Source organism: Cibotium barometz, chromosome 19 (assembly GCF_041138505.1).
Source record: "Cibotium barometz isolate CiBa-2024 chromosome 19, ASM4113850v1, whole genome shotgun sequence".
NCBI classification, from domain to species: domain Eukaryota; kingdom Viridiplantae; phylum Streptophyta; class Polypodiopsida; order Cyatheales; family Cibotiaceae; genus Cibotium; species Cibotium barometz.
This window is the reverse complement of record NC_141064.1, coordinates 49,234,956-49,254,219: the sequence shown is the minus strand read 5'-3', so window position 1 is coordinate 49,254,219 and position 19,264 is coordinate 49,234,956. Positions and strand designations below refer to the sequence as shown.

Genomic DNA, 19,264 nt, shown 5'->3' with positions numbered 1-19,264 from the left:
ATCCGCCCTTAGTGCATATAGATGAACTCATGGTAGCAATCCTAGTAGGCTCCATATCAATAGAAAAGATATAAAGAAAGAGAACGAACATGATTACTAAGAGCTCCCTATTTATAACAAATGCTAGCTATTTACAAAAATCTCAGTCTCTTTCACACCCCCTTGTAGTACAAGAAAAAGCCCATTGAAATCAAACTATTGCATATATGAGAATTATTGTATACAAGAAATAAAAAACCCATTAAGTATCCAAGATCAAATTCTTGTTGATGCTATATCCAAACATTACACCTATAAAGATTGATTTGCATTGCTGTCATTTATTTTAGCACAATTATATCCCAAAGCCATGTTTCCGTTACAATGGTTGTGCTCTCCACATGCCAGATTTGTTATCTAAGACGCATCCAAGACACTATATTGTCCCACATGATAAGCAAATGCTCCTTCGCCTTCACAAAAGATTGACAAAAAGCATTTCAATATTTCCTTTTGGCATTTGTACATGTAGCTCCACCAAGGTTGTAATTGCATTGTTCAATTCTAAAGGGAGTTTTATCTTAACGTCTTAGGTTCGAACCTTGGCACTTAAATACAATTGATCTCCCCAAAATTTTATATAATGAATGTGTAAAATTGTGACTATATATTCGGTCTACACGTAAGATTAAATTCATTTTAATATACGACTGGTGAGGATTGAGAGCGTTTTTCCCACTTCACTATGTGCCTGCCCTTCCAAAGATTGTCTCAACAGTAATTCTATCATGGCTCCCTTTCTTGCTCTTTTGCTATGATCTAGACTGGATTACTAGCCCATAGATATTGGCCATCAATTGTCAGGCTGCCTGAATCGCATCTGGTATCACTCTTGCCTAGAATAATGAACACACATGTCAGATTCAATTGACCACTCTAATTTTTGGATCCCATCTACATGGAATCTGAAGACGAATATAAGCCATAAGCCGTACAAAACAAGTGATTGGTGAGACAAAAAATTGCAGTAGCTACAGGGTAATGAAGAAAGGGTTTGCATGTTAACACCTTCAAGATAATTTGAGAACCTTTTCATTGGAAATTCCTTCAATTCATTTATTTTGTTTATACATCATATAAAGCAATCATAAAACTAATATCATAGTCCATAACCGTTCATAAATCCACAATTATAAAACCACCACGTTTGTGCATATATTAGACTTATAACAAGAAACTTATTCCTCGGCTATCCTCGACCAAACCAACCTCTAGGTGGTTGAGGAAATTGCCCCCCTCCATTCATGAGCTTATCCAGTACCACATTCAGCTCCACAGATTGTCCGTTCTCTGTCAGACGTCGCACCACTGCCCTCACTTGCTCCCTTGTGAAACCCATTGCAACAACTCTTTCAATAACTTCATCTATTTGAGAGGGATTTGTTGAAGCAGACCCACCTGGAGCTCCATTGGAAGTAGATAAAGCATGACGCAATGGTTGTGCAGTCGGCAATCGCGGATAGCTAGCTCCTCCTCCGCTTGGAGCAGAGGGTACAGGTTGAGCTGCTCTATAAGGTGGAGTACCATACCCACCACCACTTGGTGTTTCATACATGGATACTGGAGGTGATGACTGAGGCGGCGCTTGTACATAAGGTGGGGCCATCACACCTGGCGTAGGCCCCACTCTTCCAATCACAGCTTCATACATATGTTGAGACCCACTAGGACCATGCTGCTGAGAAGAATGTAGCACCTCCTGCGGCACTGGATGTTGCCGTGGTCCTCCATACGTTCCTGGGGGGTACTGAGGAAGTTCAGATAAATAACTACTACTTACTGGTGTAGCTGGTGCAGGGTGGTGTTGGTGGGGTGGCATGTGACCATATGGGGTCGCTTCGACTGGCGGGTTGTATGAGCCTTGTGGTGGTGCTGGCAGTGGTGGCTGAAAATGAAATGAAGGAATTTGCATAGAGTGCTGGGGAGGAGGTGGCTGTGCCGTACTTGGCGGTACAGGCAGATGAGGTTGTGGGGGTGGAGGATAAGGTTGTTGCATACTCGGATTGCCAGGCTCATTCATGCTGGTTGGTGGTGACATCAGACTTTGTGAAGCTGCAAAAGCCTGCAGTTGCGGACGTGCTGCTGATTGAGGATACTGAGATGGAAGTTGGGGAGGATATCGTGCTGGTAGATGATGTGTCAGCTGTGGAGAAGGCTCAGAAGATGCCACGTGAGGCAGAACTTCCTCTTTGGGCTGCTGCCAACCATCTGCAGGTGTTTGCACCACTCCACCTCTTGTTGACTTTTCCTCATCCAGTTGCAACTTTGTCAACTGAGACTTTGCTTCAGCTACCTTCTGCTTATCATGTAGAAGCTGTACACCTGTGTGAACCTGTGTAATCACATGTTCCAACCACGACAGAATGATTTTAAAAGCTTACGATGGCCCACATTATCTCGGTACCTGCTCTACCCTCCTGTAATCTACATCAGAAAGATTAAAATGGTACCTCTTTGATGAGAAGCTCTAGCCTTGTTAGCCTACCATTGCTCTGGTTGTGTTTCTCTCCTTCAGCAACTTTTAGTCCTTCAATGGAATGTTCCAGCCCTTGCACAGTAGTCTCTAGTTGCGACAGCCTTCCACTCACACCCTCAAGTACACGTAGAAGGTTGTCTGAATAATTCTTCATCGTGTGCTCAATAGCAGCAATAGTCACTGGGTCGCATGCCTCCCTTGCTGCCTTGGGCTTACCGTAATCAAACCCTCGAGCTGGCTCACTTGTAGAACCCTTCACATAAAAAAAGAATATTTAGTAAATAAGTACACACATTAGAAAAAACCCACCTACGAGCCCGAAAACAAAAAATGGAGCAAGAGAGTTGAGTGAAAAAGCTTGCTGAAACACGTCAAAAGGCTCACAAACCTATACCAATGGCAAACATCTGCTCTGCCCTCTCTTTTAAGCTGATTCCAAAAAGGTTTTCAACCTCTTATGACTGTTCATTGCATCCGCTGCCTCCTCAAGGTGACACAGATCTGAGAGATTCATGGCTCCTAGAGAGACCACAAACTGTCACGTGCGCCCACTGTATTAGGGTGCCATGTCGACATAATGCTACATTCATGAAGGTTCAGGGCTGATTAGGGTTAGAGTTTACAGCAGCTATGGAGGCTCCAAGATGAAAGCCATGGTTATTGTATTGGAGAGGGTGACAGAGAAGAGATTGAGAGCTAGAGAGAGAGTGAAAGCACACAACTCAAAATGATATGATATTTTGCTTGTTATGATTCAATGAAAGTACAAGACCTTTATAGGCCTAAAAGTTCTTCACCTTACATCATTGCTTATATCACATCACAGCATAATATCTCGATTTTATTGTGACCCCTCTAAGAGGTGGTTCACACTCACATAAACACACACAATAATATCTAGCCTTAAGAGGAGGTTCACACACATAGACACCCTTACACATTAAAAGGCGTTTACACACAAACTAGGTACCTCGCTCTAAGAGTGGGTTCACACATAGGACACATGTAAGACCTTGATTTCCCAACAATACATTCAGTACGCTCAGGTATTAGTTTGTGTGTAAAGTATTTGTGCATGTACCACACATGTCAAGATGCAACCTACTTGCAATATATCCATAGCAATACTCTCCCAAGATTGGTTGGGAATTGACAATGGCTGCAGAAGTCCAACTGGTTTCTGTCGATCAAACTTGATCCTTTGACAAATCAAGCATTCCCTAATATTCTACTTAAGATTTCTTCTCATACTTGGCCAAAAGAAATACACCTCCAAGGCCTGAGTTGTGGCTAAAATACCACGATGAGCCATGTAAGGAGGAACATGACATTCCTCCAATCACTTTAGACCTGAAATTCTTTGTCACACACAACCTATCCTGTATTAACAGAAATCCATCCTTGATGGCATAAGACGTCACTATTTCACCATGCTGCAATTTGTTCCACACAAGCTGAAAATCTTCATCAAAAGCATACATATCCCTCATGATAGTGAAATCTATATGATAGATTACGGAGACAGCATGTATCTGGGGACTTCTTGACAAAACATCAGCTGCCTTATTTAGGTGTGTGCATAATTTGAAAATGGAATTGTGCCAAATAGTTGGCCCATCTAAGATGCTTTTCAAAGAGAGAAAATACATGAGACTTTGATGGTCTGTTTTGATGATAAACTCACCACCCGAGTGGTTATGCTTCCAAATCTTCAAAGCATGGATGATTGCAATTAATTCCTTTTCATAGGTGGCAGCATTCTTTTCCGAATTTTGTAATTTTCTGTTTTCATAAGCAACTACATGCCCTTCTTGGTTTATGACTACACCAATACACTCTCCTGAAGCATCACATTCTACAATAAACAGCTTTGACAAATCTGGAACAATCAATACCAGTGCTTTACTAGCATAAAACTTCAAAGCCTCAAAAGCTTCTTTCTCCACTGCTTTCTTTGTCAGATCATGCAATAGTCTCACAACCACTGCAAACCACTTGATGAACCTTCTGTAGTAAGAGCATAGTCCCAAAAAGCTTCTAACTTTATGCACACTGGTCAACTCTGGCCATTCCATAATAGCCTTGACCTTGTCTGGATCCTGTTAGAAGTCATCTCCTGTCTTTACTGAGACACTAGGGCCTTTGTTATGGGTGTGCCCGCCCTTGTAGGTGTTGTCCTCATTTTTCCTCACTCCCCGTATTTTTCCCCCATTTTTTTCCATTTTTCTGTGGCTTGGGTGGCAGCCCTGAGGTGGCAGGATGTCCTTATCTTGGCCGACTGTACCTGCAGTACCCGACTTCAGTTCTAGTGCTGGCCGACTGTGGTAGAGGTCGTGGACACCCTGATGATGCTGGCCGACTGGGTGTCTTTATGTTGGTCGTGGAGATGTAGGTATTGTCGGCTGCCCTACAGCAGGCCGACTGCTGTTTGGGGGCCATATAAAATGGCCCCGCAGCCCCTTGCCATTCTTGTATTGTATTCGGGATTCTTCTTGTGTATATATAGTAGAGTTATACGCCTCTCTCTCCATTGCTGTTTTTTCAGCACTTGCTCTTGTGTTTCCAGATTTGGTCATCATCTCTGTTGCGTATTCTAACATGGTATCAGAGCCCTAGGCTCTTGATAGTTCTTGGGATTTGTGTGAGCAAGAGGAGGACTGTTGTGTTGCTGATTGGTGGACTGTCAGGGACTGTTCGGGAAGAGGAGAAGTAAGAGGACGGCGAGCTGATTTGCTGGATAGCCACTTGCAAGTGTAAGTTCTTCTTTGTTCCCACCCACACACCCTTTTTTCAGATTACATCCCCGCAATGGCATATTTGTTAGAGATGGCTGAGAGGCATGTGAAGATCCCTACACTCCCTACGTTCCCGGTGGAACGGGAACAACTACGGCATATGGAAGGTTATGATGGAATCTATTCTGGAGTCTTACGACCTTGCTGATTTCATCGTTGTTGGGGTTCCACGGCCGGAAATAGAGGAAGGGGAATTACCGTCGATTCGTAAGGACCGGGAGACACAAGCACAGTTGTGGGATCGTGTCAACGCCAGGGTCCGCTCATTTATCTTCCTCAACTGTACACCGCAAGTAATCAATCATGTCAAGCATATAACACTGGCCAGAGGTATATGGCAACATTTGGCTTCTCTTTACAACAAGGTATTGCCCATGAAGAGGATTTCCTTGGAAGTATAGATGCGGGTTATGAGCCCTACAAAGTCGTCAACGATGAGGGAACATATTAACAAGCTGCAGGCTCTTCAGCAGGAAGTTCTCCAGACTGGGAAGAAGATATCGTCAGAGGACATGGCCATAACGTTGTTGTCGCATTTGCCCTCTCAGTACTCAGCATTTTACTCGTCTTTGATTACCAGTGGCAGGCTCAGCACCATCACGTGGGCGGAGCTTGTGCCCATGGTCTTGGACTAGGAGGAACGATTCACGAACCCTCCTCGGGGTGGAGGTTCGGAGGCCTTAACTGGCTAGCGGTCGAAAGGCCGTAACACGGGCAAAGGGAAGGCTTCATCACAGAAGTCTTCTAAGAATAAGTCCGACACTGACCGCGAGAAACTAAAGACAAAGAGGACCTATAATAATTGTGGCGAGAAAGGCCACTATTGGAGGCAGTGTCCCAAGCGGAAGACCGAGAAGAGTGAAGATTCCTCAGCAATAGTCATGAAGACTCCGGCTTTTGTGCACTTGGAGGTGATGGACACCGATGTTTCATTTTCTTCAAGCAAGGATCTAGGACTCTTTTACACAGGAGGTTGGAAGAGATGACTCCATCCCCTCCTGTGTAAAAGAGTCCTAGATCCTTCGTACTTTGCAGATCTGCAAGATCCGCAATCCTGCGTCCCAATGAGACTTCAATGGCGTCTGCATAAAAGAGCTCTACAGCCCCACGGAGAAGCTCAAGTCCAACCTGGTATTCAACAGCCAAATCAATGAACCAACCAACTTCCGATACTGTGAGGCATCAACTGGCTCACAAGGATCATTAACAGTTAACTTTGTGTTCAGGTCCATCGGTGAAGTAATAGGCTTGCAGTTCTCCATCCCAAAGGCCTCAAGCAACTCATGAACATACCGCTGCTGAGAGACAAAAAACCCCCTCTGGGTCTGCCAGATCTCCAATCCCAAAAAGAAGTGGAGTAAGCCTAGTTCGGTCATCTCAAACTCCTTTCACAAGGCAGCCTTCGTCACGCCAATGTGCTCCACATGACTGCCGGTGAGAATGAGATGATCCACATAAAGGATGATAATCGTAACCATGCCGCATTCCCGAGAGAGATACAGGTTGGGATCTGCAACCAGTATCTGAAAACCAATCCGAACAAAGAAAGAATCAATCTTCTAATTCCAAGCCCTGGGAGCCTACTTAAGACCATACAAGGCCTTACGTAACCTGTAAACCATCTCTAATCTTTTGACCTTTCGGATTCCGAAAACTTTTGATCTTTCACATTTTGATTTTTTTTGTCTTTTCATTTTCTCGAATCTTTTGGCTTTCCGTATTCCGGAAAAACCGTTGGGATTCCGAAATTTTTTGACTGTTCGTATTCTAAATGCATTCGGGGTAAACTAAAAATTTCAAAAAATTCTTGAAAATTAGTGAAAAATTAGACAAAGGTTATTTTAATTTTTCTAGAAAATGTGGAGTTGGTGTTTGACATATGGTATGCTTATTTGGGTGCCTGTGACCATTTAAGTTTCTTTAAAAATATATTTTTTGACCCAAAAAATTAAAAAATCCATTAAAATTATAAATTTTTATTGGATTTGAGAATTGTCAGGCAGAATTAAAAATTTCATAAACAATGGGATTCTTAGGAAAAATTAAAAAATTTCTAAAAATTATTTTTAAAAATCCTAAAAATTGGTATTTTTTAAAATATCAATGGTATTTTGACAAAATTAACTGCTAAAAATTTTCTGAAAAAATATAGGTTTGGAATGCCATAAGATAGGTTTGGTGAAATTCAAAATTATCATATTTTGAGGCCCTATAAAATTAGAGAAGATTAAGAAAAAATCATGATAATTCTTTTTCTCAAGAATTTATTATTTTCGAGGGTTATTTAATGTTGAAGTATGTTTTCTCGTGCTGACACAGAAAGGGTTATTCCTTGATGTGGTCTCACGTATATAGAGACAAATTTTAGTATGTGAAAGTCTAGGATAAGGCCATCTTATTCCTTTTATACAGTATTTTATTCATTTTCCCTAGACGGCATACTAGGGAGTTTCAAATTGGTAAGGTATGTATGGGTGGTATCATGGTGGTATGGGACGCTCGCGATCCCTCACATATATTATCTTATGTGATAATCTGGGCTCAGGATTGTGGCTTTGCTTACATCACTTGGCATGTTGACCTCAACATTCAAAGACAATCTCATTTTCTGAATTCACTAGAAGTTATAGTGTAGGCATTCTCTAGATAAACTTCTTTTATCTATAGCCTGCATGTATTGATGAGTGTAATCTCGTCGACATTTTTACTTGTTGAAATCTCTTTCTTTACTTCAGGTGATTTATACAATCAACCTGATGGTTTACGGATGGACATACGTGACTCATCGAGACGTTGATGACTCTCTATGTTGATATGGGTAGCTCAGGACAGATGTGGGTACATCGGGGCGCCGATGAATCCCTGGTTACTGCTGTTGTAATGCCATGCTTTCCTACTTTATTCCGAATGGTTTACAACGAGGAAACTATTGGTATGAATTCCTCTTATCATCCGCAGTCTGATGGGCAAACAGAGCGTATGAATCAGATTGTAGAGTAAATGCTTCGTGCATATGTCTCTGGAAAATCATCAAATTGGGAAAAGTATCTTCCTATGATGGAATTTGCCTATAACAGTTTTAAACATACAGCTATTGGTTTTAGTCCGTTCATGCTTATGTATGGGTATTAACCCAGGGCAATTATTGATGTCGGTCTTAAGGACATCGAGCTTGATGCATCGAGGGATGTCTTGCGTGATATGCAAGAAATGCTGACCGAAGCTCGGGATTCTATCAGGAGTGCTCAGGATAGGGCACGGTTCTATGCTGATAGAGGACGCTCAACTTGGTCTTTTGAACCAGAAGCGTTGGTTTATTTTAATGTTCCTAAAGATTCTCAGACTTTGTCAAAAGGAAAATGCTCGAATTTATCTCCTAGATACTGTGGTCCATTTCGATTTATACATCGGATTGGCAGGGTTGCGTATGAACTTAAACTACCTCCACATGTTAGAGTTCATCGAGTCTTTCATATCAATAGATTGAAAGGGAAATTGGGAGGTGAGGATAACACAGTTACTCCTCAAGAACTCGTTGAAGTCAAAGAATTATCCTATGTTCCACATGAACCTGATAAGGTACTTGAATTTAGGGAAAGAAAACTTTGTAGTTGACTAATTCCTGAGGTTAAAATTAGGTGGAAAGATAGGGAAATAGAGGATTCGACTTGGGAGTTGGTTAAGATTGTTCAACGCAGTTCTCCTTCTTTTCATTGCAAGAGTGCAATGTTTTGAGAGAGGGAAAGTATATTATATGCACATTATGTGTGCATATACTAGAAGGCTAACCCACATTAGGCTTGTGAGCATGGGAGCATGGGAACAAGCTCTAGTGGAGCATGGGTTAGGACTAACCTTAAGGGTTAAGGTTAGGGTCAAGCATCCAAGGGTCACACATGGGAAATGGAGAGTCAAGAGTCACTTGAGGACCCTTCTATATAATAGGGACATGGGGCACACTCAAGGGGGGCTTGGAGGCCAAGGCTATGGAGGCTTGGAGGCTTAGGCTATGGTCTCTTGATGTTATCTTGAGGCTAGATTATGTTATGTTCTCTTGTGTAGAGGATCATAACTACTCACCTACCATTTCACACTATAGCTACATACTGTTGGATTGGAGTTATACCTCTTGATGGTATGGGACATCAAGGTAAAGGTATGATGTACTTCATTATAATTCATGTGTGCATCCCTTGGGCTCGAGGGTGGTCGGAGGGATGAGTTTATAACTAATTTATGCATGTTTATGCATAACAATTATCTAGAGAGATCTTAGGGTTTTAACAATGATGCTGGCCGACTGTTCATTTCTGGGGACTGAGTGTCTTTATGCTGGTCGTGGAGATGTAGGTCTTGTCGGCTGCCCTACAGCAGGCCGACTGCTGTTTGGGGGCCATATAAAATGGCCCCATAGTCCCTTGCCATTCTTGTATTGTATTCGGGATTCTTCTTGTGTATATATAGTAGAGTTATACGCCTCTCTCTCCATTGCTGTTTTTTCTGCACTTGCTCTTGTGTTTCCAGATTTGGTCATCATCTCCGCTGCGTATTCCGACAGATCCATCCGAATTCCATTTTTGGACACTATATGGCCCAAATAGTGAATTTCTAACAGGTAGAACTCACTCTTCTTGCCATTTGCCTAAAGCTTGTGCTTTCTCAATTCTCGGAAAACAATATCCAAATGCTTTTTAAGCTCTTCCTCATCATTAGAATATACTAAGAAATCATCAAAGAAAGTACCTGTGAATTTTTTATGGACTCTGAAGATTCTACCTATCATTCTATTAAATGTTGGCAAGGGCATTGGTGAGACCAAACGATAACACAAGAAATTCGTATAGCCCAAAGGTAGTCCTGAACGTTGTTTTGTGCACATCCTCTGGAGCAATCCTTATTTGATGATAGCCACTCTTCAAGTCTTTCTTGCTAATACTTTGGATCCATCCAACCTGTCAAGGATATCATCAATCCTAGGTATGGGGAACCTGTTCTTTATAGTAATCTTGTTGAGGGCTCTATAATCCACACATGTGCCAAGACCCATCCTTCTTCTGGAGTCTGGACTAACAATATTGGAAAGCAAAAGGGTGAAGAACTAGGCCTAATCAAACCCTTTTCCAATAACTCATTTACTTGCTTCATAATCTCCTCTTGCTGGGCTAGGCTTACGTGGTAAGGTGGCCGGTTTGGAGGCGAACTCCCAAGAATGAGGTCGATCTAATGACCTTTTGGCCTCTCTAGTGGTAGTTCATCTGGTAAAGAATCTGCAAAACAATCTTCATACCTCTTTAAGAAATCAATCCTCTCCGTATCCAAACTAGAGAGGTGACTCTTTAGGCTCAGACTCTGTTTTTAGAGTCTTTTACAAAAAGCAAGTATAAGGAAACAGATGGTTTCATTACTTTGGAAACTTGTACACGGGATATAATGGAAATAGAGTAGTTTCTTTCAACTCCCACATCAAAAGATACATTCTTACCTTTGAAAGGGAACCTAAACTTGCTATCCCAATCAATGGCTAGTTGCTAGATCAACTCTCCTATGCCAAGGCATACCAAGTACAACATCACAATGGCTCAGATTTTCCATAACAAAATTCTCATGGTCTACATACTCCCCTATCTCAATCCTAAGTTTCCTAAGGATTGGGGTAATCTGAGATTGCACCCCTTCAAAGGCAACACCTGACATTTCCGGAGTGCCAAACCTCTCCTTAGGCAGTTTGAGAGCTTTAATGTGGTGAGTAGCACCAGTATCAAAGTGGATAAGAACATGTTGATTGGCAACCTTACTCCAAGCCATAAATAGTTTCCTCTTCTCTAAAGGAGTATCATCAAGTTGCATGAGTTCTTTAGGGAGAGCATTCACCCGAGGTAATTTTTGCAGTTGATTCTCCTTCTTTGACTTACTGGGGCACTTTCCAGCCATATGTCCCTTTTCTCCACAGTTGAAGCATTTTCCTTCCTTGGTATATTCTGCCAGTTGATGTATCAGTTGTTGATACATCAACTTCCTTCTGGATGGTAGAGGTGGTTTGCCACTATCCTTCAACTTCTGCTCTTGTTGTTCTGACTTCTTTTGGTCAAACACCTTCTTTTGGGACTCTTCTTTGTAAGAGTTCCCAATTGTCCTTGACCGCCCATCGAAGCGTTGGATGTAAGCTATGGATAAACTTCCTCATCTCCATATTTGAGGGAATTTCATTGAGAGATGTGAATTTGAGAGAGGTTGCAACAAACTTATTGATATAAGTTTCGACATTCTCCCCTTGTTTTTGTTTTAATTCATCCCATTCCTACTGCACATAAGCTTCAAAAGGTGAAGGTAAAAACTTCTTATTCAGCATCTCCTTGAAGTCCTTCCATGTCTTTGGTTCTTTTTCTTCATGGACAATCTTGAGCCACCAATTCAAGGTAGCATCCTTCAAGTGCATTCTTGCCATCCTGATATTGGACTTTTCTGAATAATCTTCACCACCAAAAGCAACATTGAATTGCCTAATGAAAGAAACAGCTTTTTGAGAATCTCTCTCACCATAAAAAGCATCAAACTTGACGCTGTTTTCTCCGGGCTTGAACTCCCACTTGGCAGCTACCTGTGAAGTTACTTCATGAATCGCTACTCATTTCGCCATAATGACCTTAGGCAAATCAGCCACCATGGACATTTGTGGTTCTTTGTCTTTCTCCTTGTCCTTGTGAGGATTTTCAAGACAAGATAAGGAGGCTTGGGTATGATGAGACGAGGTTACAGCTTATCTGCCTCCTCTAATGATGATGGGTGAAGTAAATTTCAAGGTCTTTGACTTTTCTGAAGTAGAGACTCCTTTCATGTTGAGGTAGGCTTTCCCTGCAGCAACACCATCAGTCGTAGAGCAACCATGTAAATAAGAAAGTCTTAAAAAACTTTAGCTTCAACTCTAGCTTTAGCTCTTCTCTCCATCAAAGCTTGAATCTCTGGATCTGCTTCAAGCTCTTTGCACCTTTGAATCTTCTCATAGTCTGAAAGAGACACCATCAAAGAAGATCGAGAACCTCCAGATTATTGATGAATACTCTTCTCTCCTTCTCCTGACATGGTGAATGTAATCTATAAGCTGGCCAAAAAATTTGTCACCCCAGGAAAGTTCTCACAAGAGAAGACTTAGCTCTGATACCATGTAACCCACGGGTATGTGAAAGTGACAAAATTGAAGAACTACTTGTACCAAACCGACTTAATCAACAATCACAATAATGAAAGAAAGTAGGATTCACAAAAAAGAGAAACGAGACCTCAATGAGAGGGGAACATGCCCCTCCTCCTTTGCACGAATTTATTGAATCAAAACACGCACACAAAGTGCTTGAATCTTTCCAATAGATGTCTCCAAATGAGGAGGGAGTGCTCCAATTTATAGGTTTGAGGCTTCAATGCTCTAGAATGGAAAGAGTAAGCTCCAAATGACAAGTGGCTACTTTAATTGACACGTGGCTACTTTAATTGACAAGTGTTAAGCTAAATTGACAAGTAAATTGACGAGTGTAAGGTGAAATGACATAAGTGTAGGGACATTTGTCTCATTCTAGATGACACATGTCCTATTCTAGATGCCACATGTCTTAATTTAAGAGGTAACCTTCTACGCTAAAAATATCACAACTCATAAAGAATTTGACAAAGGTGTTTTAGTAACTCATGATCCTTGCGAAAATCTGGAGGTTTTGACACGAACAGAATTTCCATCAGAGTCTGCAACTCCTAGATTCTAGGAGGTGCATGCTTTAGATCCAAGAAGGCTTCGTTGTAAAGATTCACCTGTTCATGGTTTGTTCCAATGATTTGAGCATCTGGTTTTGCCTCATCACTCATCTGACCGTTCCGGTAAATTTGACCACCAAAGTGCTAAACCAATCATCTAGGCACCTATTGATGTCGGTCTTAAGGACATCGAGCTTGATGCATCGAGGGATTTCTTGCGAGATATGTAGGAAATGCTGACCGAAGCTCGGGATTCTATCAGGAGTGCTCATGACAGGGCATGGTTTTATGCTGATAGGAGACGCTCATCTCGGTCTTTTGAACCAGGAGCGTTGGTTTATTTTAATGTTCCTAAAGATTTTCAGACTTTGTCAATGGGAAAATGCTCGAATTTATCTCCTAGATATTGTGGTCCATTTCGAGTTATGCATCGGATTGGCACGGTTGCGTAAGAACTAAAACTACCTCCAATTGTTAGAGTTCATCCAGTCTTTCATATCGATAGATTGAAAGGAAAATTGGGAGGTGAGGATAACACAGTTACTCCTCAAGAACTCGTTGAAGTCGATGAATTATCCTATGTTCCACATGAACCATCCTAGGCCCATTGGGACATAACACTGTGCGCCACCTGTGCAATGCCCACCTACCTACGATGCCCTCTAGCAACACCGTTGGGCTGCCTTTTACCAGCACGGCCCTATGCTGACTATCAACACTGCCCCGTGAGCAACATCCACCTCTGCACCCTGTGACTTTGGCTCTACCTCCACCAAGCGCTGTTGATGCAGTTGCGCCCAGCCCGCCTTTGTTGGCACCATTCTTTACCACAATCACAACCACTCTTTGCTGCCTCCCAATGCTCTCACTGCTCGCCATCGCTCAGCACCTACCAGTTGCACTTGACGTTAGCAAAAACTAGGGCATTTCAGAAATAAGGTGAAATCGCTTGCTTAGGGGGGAATTTGAATCCATCACCTAGGGACTCTCAAACTCCTTCCTTACCACTGCACTAACGTGAGATGTGGCTTCTAGTGTGTGTGAGTAGTGTACTTTCAAATTTCCAGCCAAGCCACACAAAAAAAGGGTGAAATCTATCAAATTGATGCACTCACTAATTTTTGGGGCTTTTCAAAAATTAAGTTCTCTACATCAAACTAAGCCTTCAACAATATCCAAAATTTGGGGCTTTTCCAAATTGAAGCCTCCTTACATCGAACTGAAGCTCCCACATTGCCATGGAAGGATCAGTGGCATGGAAGCATCGCCGAAAGAGACTGTTCTTCATCGATGTATGCCCAGGAAGTCTTTACATGATGGCATACATGGTGAGCCTGTGCCCACGAGGCCATTGAGGGCACTCTCACCCCGGCAAATTACAGGCAGCCGTGCCCCCCCCCCCCCCCCCCCCCCCCCCCCCCCCCCCCCCCCCCCGGCGCTATGAGATAGTTTCCCTCCAAGAGCAGCCAGCCATGGCGGGAACCATTTTCTTTTGCCTCTTATGAGGGTTCTGAGCATTTACACGTAGCCTATGGCTGCTGTTTTGAACTAGAAGGATCTCTTTCTTGGGGGAAAAAAAAAAGCGCAAGCTTCAACAAGCCCACATTTGAGGCATAAAGAGGGACGACCAGTTCAGCCACTCACCTGAAGCCCAAATAGTCAATTCTTTGCTCCTTTTAGGCCAATTTTGCCCATAGCTGTACTCAAGACATATTGCAACAATCCAAGCAAATACACCGGCAATGGTGGGGACCCTTGAGTGGGTGATTGGGACAAAATACTGTGTACCTTTACCCCTCTCTCTGTCTCCTCCTCCTCTACTCTTCGATTCTCTCAAATCGTGACAGAGAAGATTAGCACTGGACCTGCCTCCAAACATTTCAAAGAATCGCACCCGACCAGGGTCTCATCGATCAAAGCAGAGGATTGAGGTACCTATCTGTCATGAAGCGCTCAGAAAACCCTAATCAGAGTGCACTGAGCCGTCAGAAAACAGTAACCTATCCTGCGAAGAGAGCATTAAGCCCTTGAAAAACCCTAATCACGTGTAGTTTGGCAAGTACTGACTTTGTAGGCCTTCATGTGCAAATTTAAATCAATTCATTGTGCAACTAGCTTGTCATGGAAAAAGCCACAAAAGAAGATATACATAAATCCAGCAAAGATCAACAATCTCTGCTAAATTTTGCAGCATCATACCTGAGGATCGTAGTGGTTGTCGCCAGATGATGCAGAAGGGGAACCTTTGTAAAGAGAAGGGGAGTAATCATCCAATCTGGATCCACCATCGCCAGATTTGAAGGAGTGGGTGAGCTGGAAGTCGTAGCTGGGCGCGATATCGTCCAGACTGGAGGGCTCCGGCGGGTGGTCGACGTCGGGGCCGTTGTGTGAAGAGAATGAGGGTGGGCTTCGGGGAGCCTTGGGGTGAAGCAACTCGAAGAAGGGCTCATTCTGAGCGCCGGGAACGCCCTGCTCCATGGTGATTTTCACCAAATTGCCTTGCGCTTCAGGTTGGGAGGAGAAGAAGAAGAAGCAAAATAAAACACTCCTTTATATCACACACAAAAACTAAGGTCACATTGGGATGGGTTCGATTTAATTTTCATTCTTTCCAAAGGTGTAGCAAAGGTTCCTCCTAGTAGCCAATAGGTCTAGTGTTGTGTCTATGGCAAGTGCTAGTTGAAGGACAAAGGTACCCATTTTGCAGGTTGAGCGAACAACTATAGCAGACATCGAGTTTCTGACGCCCCTTATGTGCCACCATGGGTGTTGGGAGGGCAACATTCCACAGTGGAGAGCAACATGTAGTGCCTACTTTTGACACATCAATTGGCGAGAGGAATGTGAAGCACATATAGAAGGTGAAATTTCACAAACATGATTAGAAAGATGATCAACCTACGTCCATGATGGGGGGATCGAAAAGAAGAAGAAATATGCAAATTAGAATTAGCTACCCTATCATTTCTGAATTGTAATATATTACTTGCCCTCCTACAATGCACTAATATCGAGGGGGAGGAGGGGTAGTACAAGAGCCTATTGTACTATTGGTGCTTTCACCGTCATGGCCCAACAACTTTTTCACCTACACATTTTATTTTCTCAAATCAAAGAAATTGGAGAAAATCAAGGCATTCAAATACATTTTAGCTCCAAGAACTACAAAATTTCAAATGTTGTAATTGTAAGTTTGAAGATTTGTTAAGAGAAAAAAAAGACTTTTTGTCAACACTCACCTGCTCTTCATGTTTATGTCAAATGGGCAAGCTTGAATGAGTAGTGTAACTTTCTTTCATACATGTCCAGACCACCCATGTGGTCACAACAAAGGTAATTGTTGCTCTAATACCATGTTAAATAACACAGGATGAGAGGGAGCAAGCTATGGTGGCTTGAAGGTATCCATGATGTGCCTATGGGAGAGACGCAAGTACAAGGAGAGATGTGGAGGTTCAAGCCATGGAGATGGTGTTGAGAGAGAGGAGAGAGAGAGAGAGTAAGAGGGAGAGAGAGATGAGATACTCAAGCCAAGAGAGAGCAAGTTTACACAACTCAAATGATATTCATTGTGATAATGAATCCATCCAAATATATGCTTTTATAGGCACCAATGCCTTATATTTTTACCCTAAACAAGAAGATGTTCACACCTAGTGTGTTCACACCACTAAGACTCTGACTATTTCGACACCAATGCCTTATATTTTTACCCTAAACAAGAAGATGTTCACACCTAGTGTGTTCACACCACTAAGACTCTGACTATTTCGACACCCCCCTTTAGAGCAAAGAGTGAGGCCCGAACGTAAAAACGAAGCAACCAAACTCCAACTCCATCACATCACTGTAGAGAGACCTAGCCATGTGCACCTCTCGTGCCATGCTATTCCCTCAATCAACTTATGATCAAAGCTGAGATTATTACTTAGTCACCCCCTTGTGTGACTCCGAAATATGTATATCTTTTCCTTTTATAGCATCAAGGCTTTACAAGAAATCTAAAAGACATCCAAACACTTAGATATTAGGGGACAACCCGGCCAAAGAACCCTAGACTCAAACATAGTTAAACGATGATTTTGGAAGTTTGAAAACTCCCCATATTAGAACGTCGAGATGATCTGGTGCAATCTTCTTACATCGACGTTTCCAAGATTCCGACACTTGATAGTCAAGTGTGGGAAGAGTACTTGCAAAGAATAGATGCTTCATGATGATTCTTACAATACTAATGGTTACAATATTTTTAAGCATAAAAGCCAGGGCAGAGAATGCAAGGGAATGGATGAATATCTCCACGATATTTTAACTCAAACTGATATGATCACTAAGCGTATGTGCAAGTTGTTACACTGGTGAAGCAGAGGAGCACCACGTAGAAGACAAGCATTAAAAAATGTGGCAAAAAAGGTGTAGCCACACTTCCTAATGTAATGTTCACCATTGTGGTTTAACATGCCCCCCTAATCGTGGTTCTATCCTCAAGATCGATGTTGGAGGATTTGGAATGATGTATTCATGCTAGGTGGGCTTGAACTTGTGACAGTCGAGAAAGCATGGGAGCCCGTGGGACATCTTGTATGGTACCCAAAATTTGGTGTCAAACATATCCTCGAAGTCGATGATTTTATGGGTTGGGAAGAACCATTGCACCTGCCACCGCTGATAGTATCCAAAGATTTGCTGGAGAGTAGGCCCTTGGTTGATGTCAAAGACAGGCCCATGAATCAGATGTGAGTGGGTGGTCCAACTGGGAAGGAAGGCTTTAGATCAAATCTTTGATAAGTCTAAAGAATCTGATAGTGGCGATGACTAATTGGTAGGGACCTTATTTATTTCTTGCATATGTGCTTTGTAGCCCATATCTTTGGGATCCCACCATCCCACTAGGAGATTGGATGGATTGATCTCTACCTAGTTGGGGATCCATAGGTCTTCATCCTCGCCATCTTCTCTGACACCTTGTGGTACACGTATGGGGTTGATGGGAAAAGAGAGGCGGAGGGCATCGTGTGATGAGGGACCAGCTTCTAGGAACCCTTTAAGGACCTAGCCAAGGGTTGTGATTGGTGGTTCCAGAGGTAGCAAGGTTGAGAAGAAGGGGTTGTGGGGTGAGACATCTTTGAGGGGGAAGCCTACCAAAGAGGAGGGAATGTGTGAGAGGTTCCTGGGCTGGCCTTGAGGAGCTGGGGGATTGGCGAAGGAGAGGCCCACCAACCGTAGGTTGAGTGGAGGGTTGTCATAATATATAGCATGGGGCCAAAATGTCGGGTTTTCGTGGGAAGAGGTTGGTGAGCTGTGTCTTGGGTAGAGGCAGGTGGATCATATAGAGTAGAGGAGGGTAGGTAGCTGTCGCATGTCGCACCTGATAGTCCTAGTTGGTGGGGCATGGGCTCCTTGTTCTTTGTCCTCTGTTTCCTTCTCTTCCTCACAAGTCTTCTTCTTCATCATCCCCCACCATTCTTCTGAGATGTATCTTGGCTTCCAAAAGCTCCTCCTCATCTACTTCTGAATATTTCACATGTTCATCTTTGAAGGTGTGGATGAGGGTGGTAAATTGGTCATGGATTTAAGTGTGCACCCAGTAATAAAGAATGAGGATGCCTTTGGGAGGGTATTACATGTAGAGGTAGTAGGCATGTAGGTGGCTATATGTCTCGATGTATGTTTCATTGAACCCCACTTGGCGAAGGACTAGCCAAACTAGGGTTAGGGTTCAGCTATGGCAGGTGAAAATCCATGGTCAGAGAAGCATGTTGTAGAGCGAGAGAAGCGAGCTATATAGAGAGAGAGTAATATGTAACAATGCTTAAGACAGAGAATAGCTACATGACTCAATATGTAACAATGCTTGAGAGAGAGAGAGAGAGAGAGAGAGAGAGAGAGAGAGAGAGTAATATGAAACAGTGTGATGAATCTTCTTCCAACAGCATTGCCAAGTAGTCAACACTTGAGGCATCATTTTAAGCTCGTAGAGAGTGTTGTTGTGTAGAAGAAATCTGAAGTCTTTATTGATGTAGTAGCTCTAATTTGATGCAGAGGACTTACTTTTGGAAAAGCCATGTGCAGGAGCTCGATATTTGAGAAAAGCCCCAAATTGTTAATGTTGTAGTGGCTTCAATGTTGATGATACAAGAGCTCAATTTTTGCAAAACCCCCAATTTTTTGCACATACATAGGCTTTAATTTGAAGATTTTACCCAAAAAT

General features: G+C 42.6%; 1 protein-coding gene across 1 annotated transcript; it reads right to left on the bottom strand.

Moving 5' to 3' along the window:
- Window positions 1–1,021: 1,021 nt before the first annotated feature.
- LOC147628704 (uncharacterized) lies at window positions 1,022–15,593 on the bottom strand. The gene is made up of 3 exons (XM_086813933.1): window positions 15,253–15,593; window positions 2,490–2,768; window positions 1,022–2,371 (listed from the first exon to the last, which is right to left on the bottom strand). Exons 1-3 carry the CDS (start codon window positions 15,529–15,531, stop codon window positions 1,229–1,231), a joined length of 1,701 nt encoding a protein of 566 aa, XP_086670059.1. The 5' UTR covers window positions 15,532–15,593; the 3' UTR covers window positions 1,022–1,228.
- Window positions 15,594–19,264: the final 3,671 nt, after the last annotated feature.

What these genes read in the sequence shown, in the direction of transcription:
- LOC147628704 (XM_086813933.1), bottom strand. Translation starts at nt 15,531, where the DNA reads ATGGAGCAGGGCGTTCCCGGCGCTCAGAATGAGCCCTTCTTCGAGTTG. An exon ending in ACAACCACTACGATCCTCAG is followed by an intron (nt 2,769 to 15,252) that starts GTATGATGCTGC and finishes TTTTATGTGAAG; the next exon opens with GGTTCTACAAGTGAGCCAGC. An exon ending in TAGAGCTTCTCATCAAAGAG is followed by an intron (nt 2,372 to 2,489) that starts GTACCATTTTAA and finishes GTGATTACACAG; the next exon opens with GTTCACACAGGTGTACAGCT.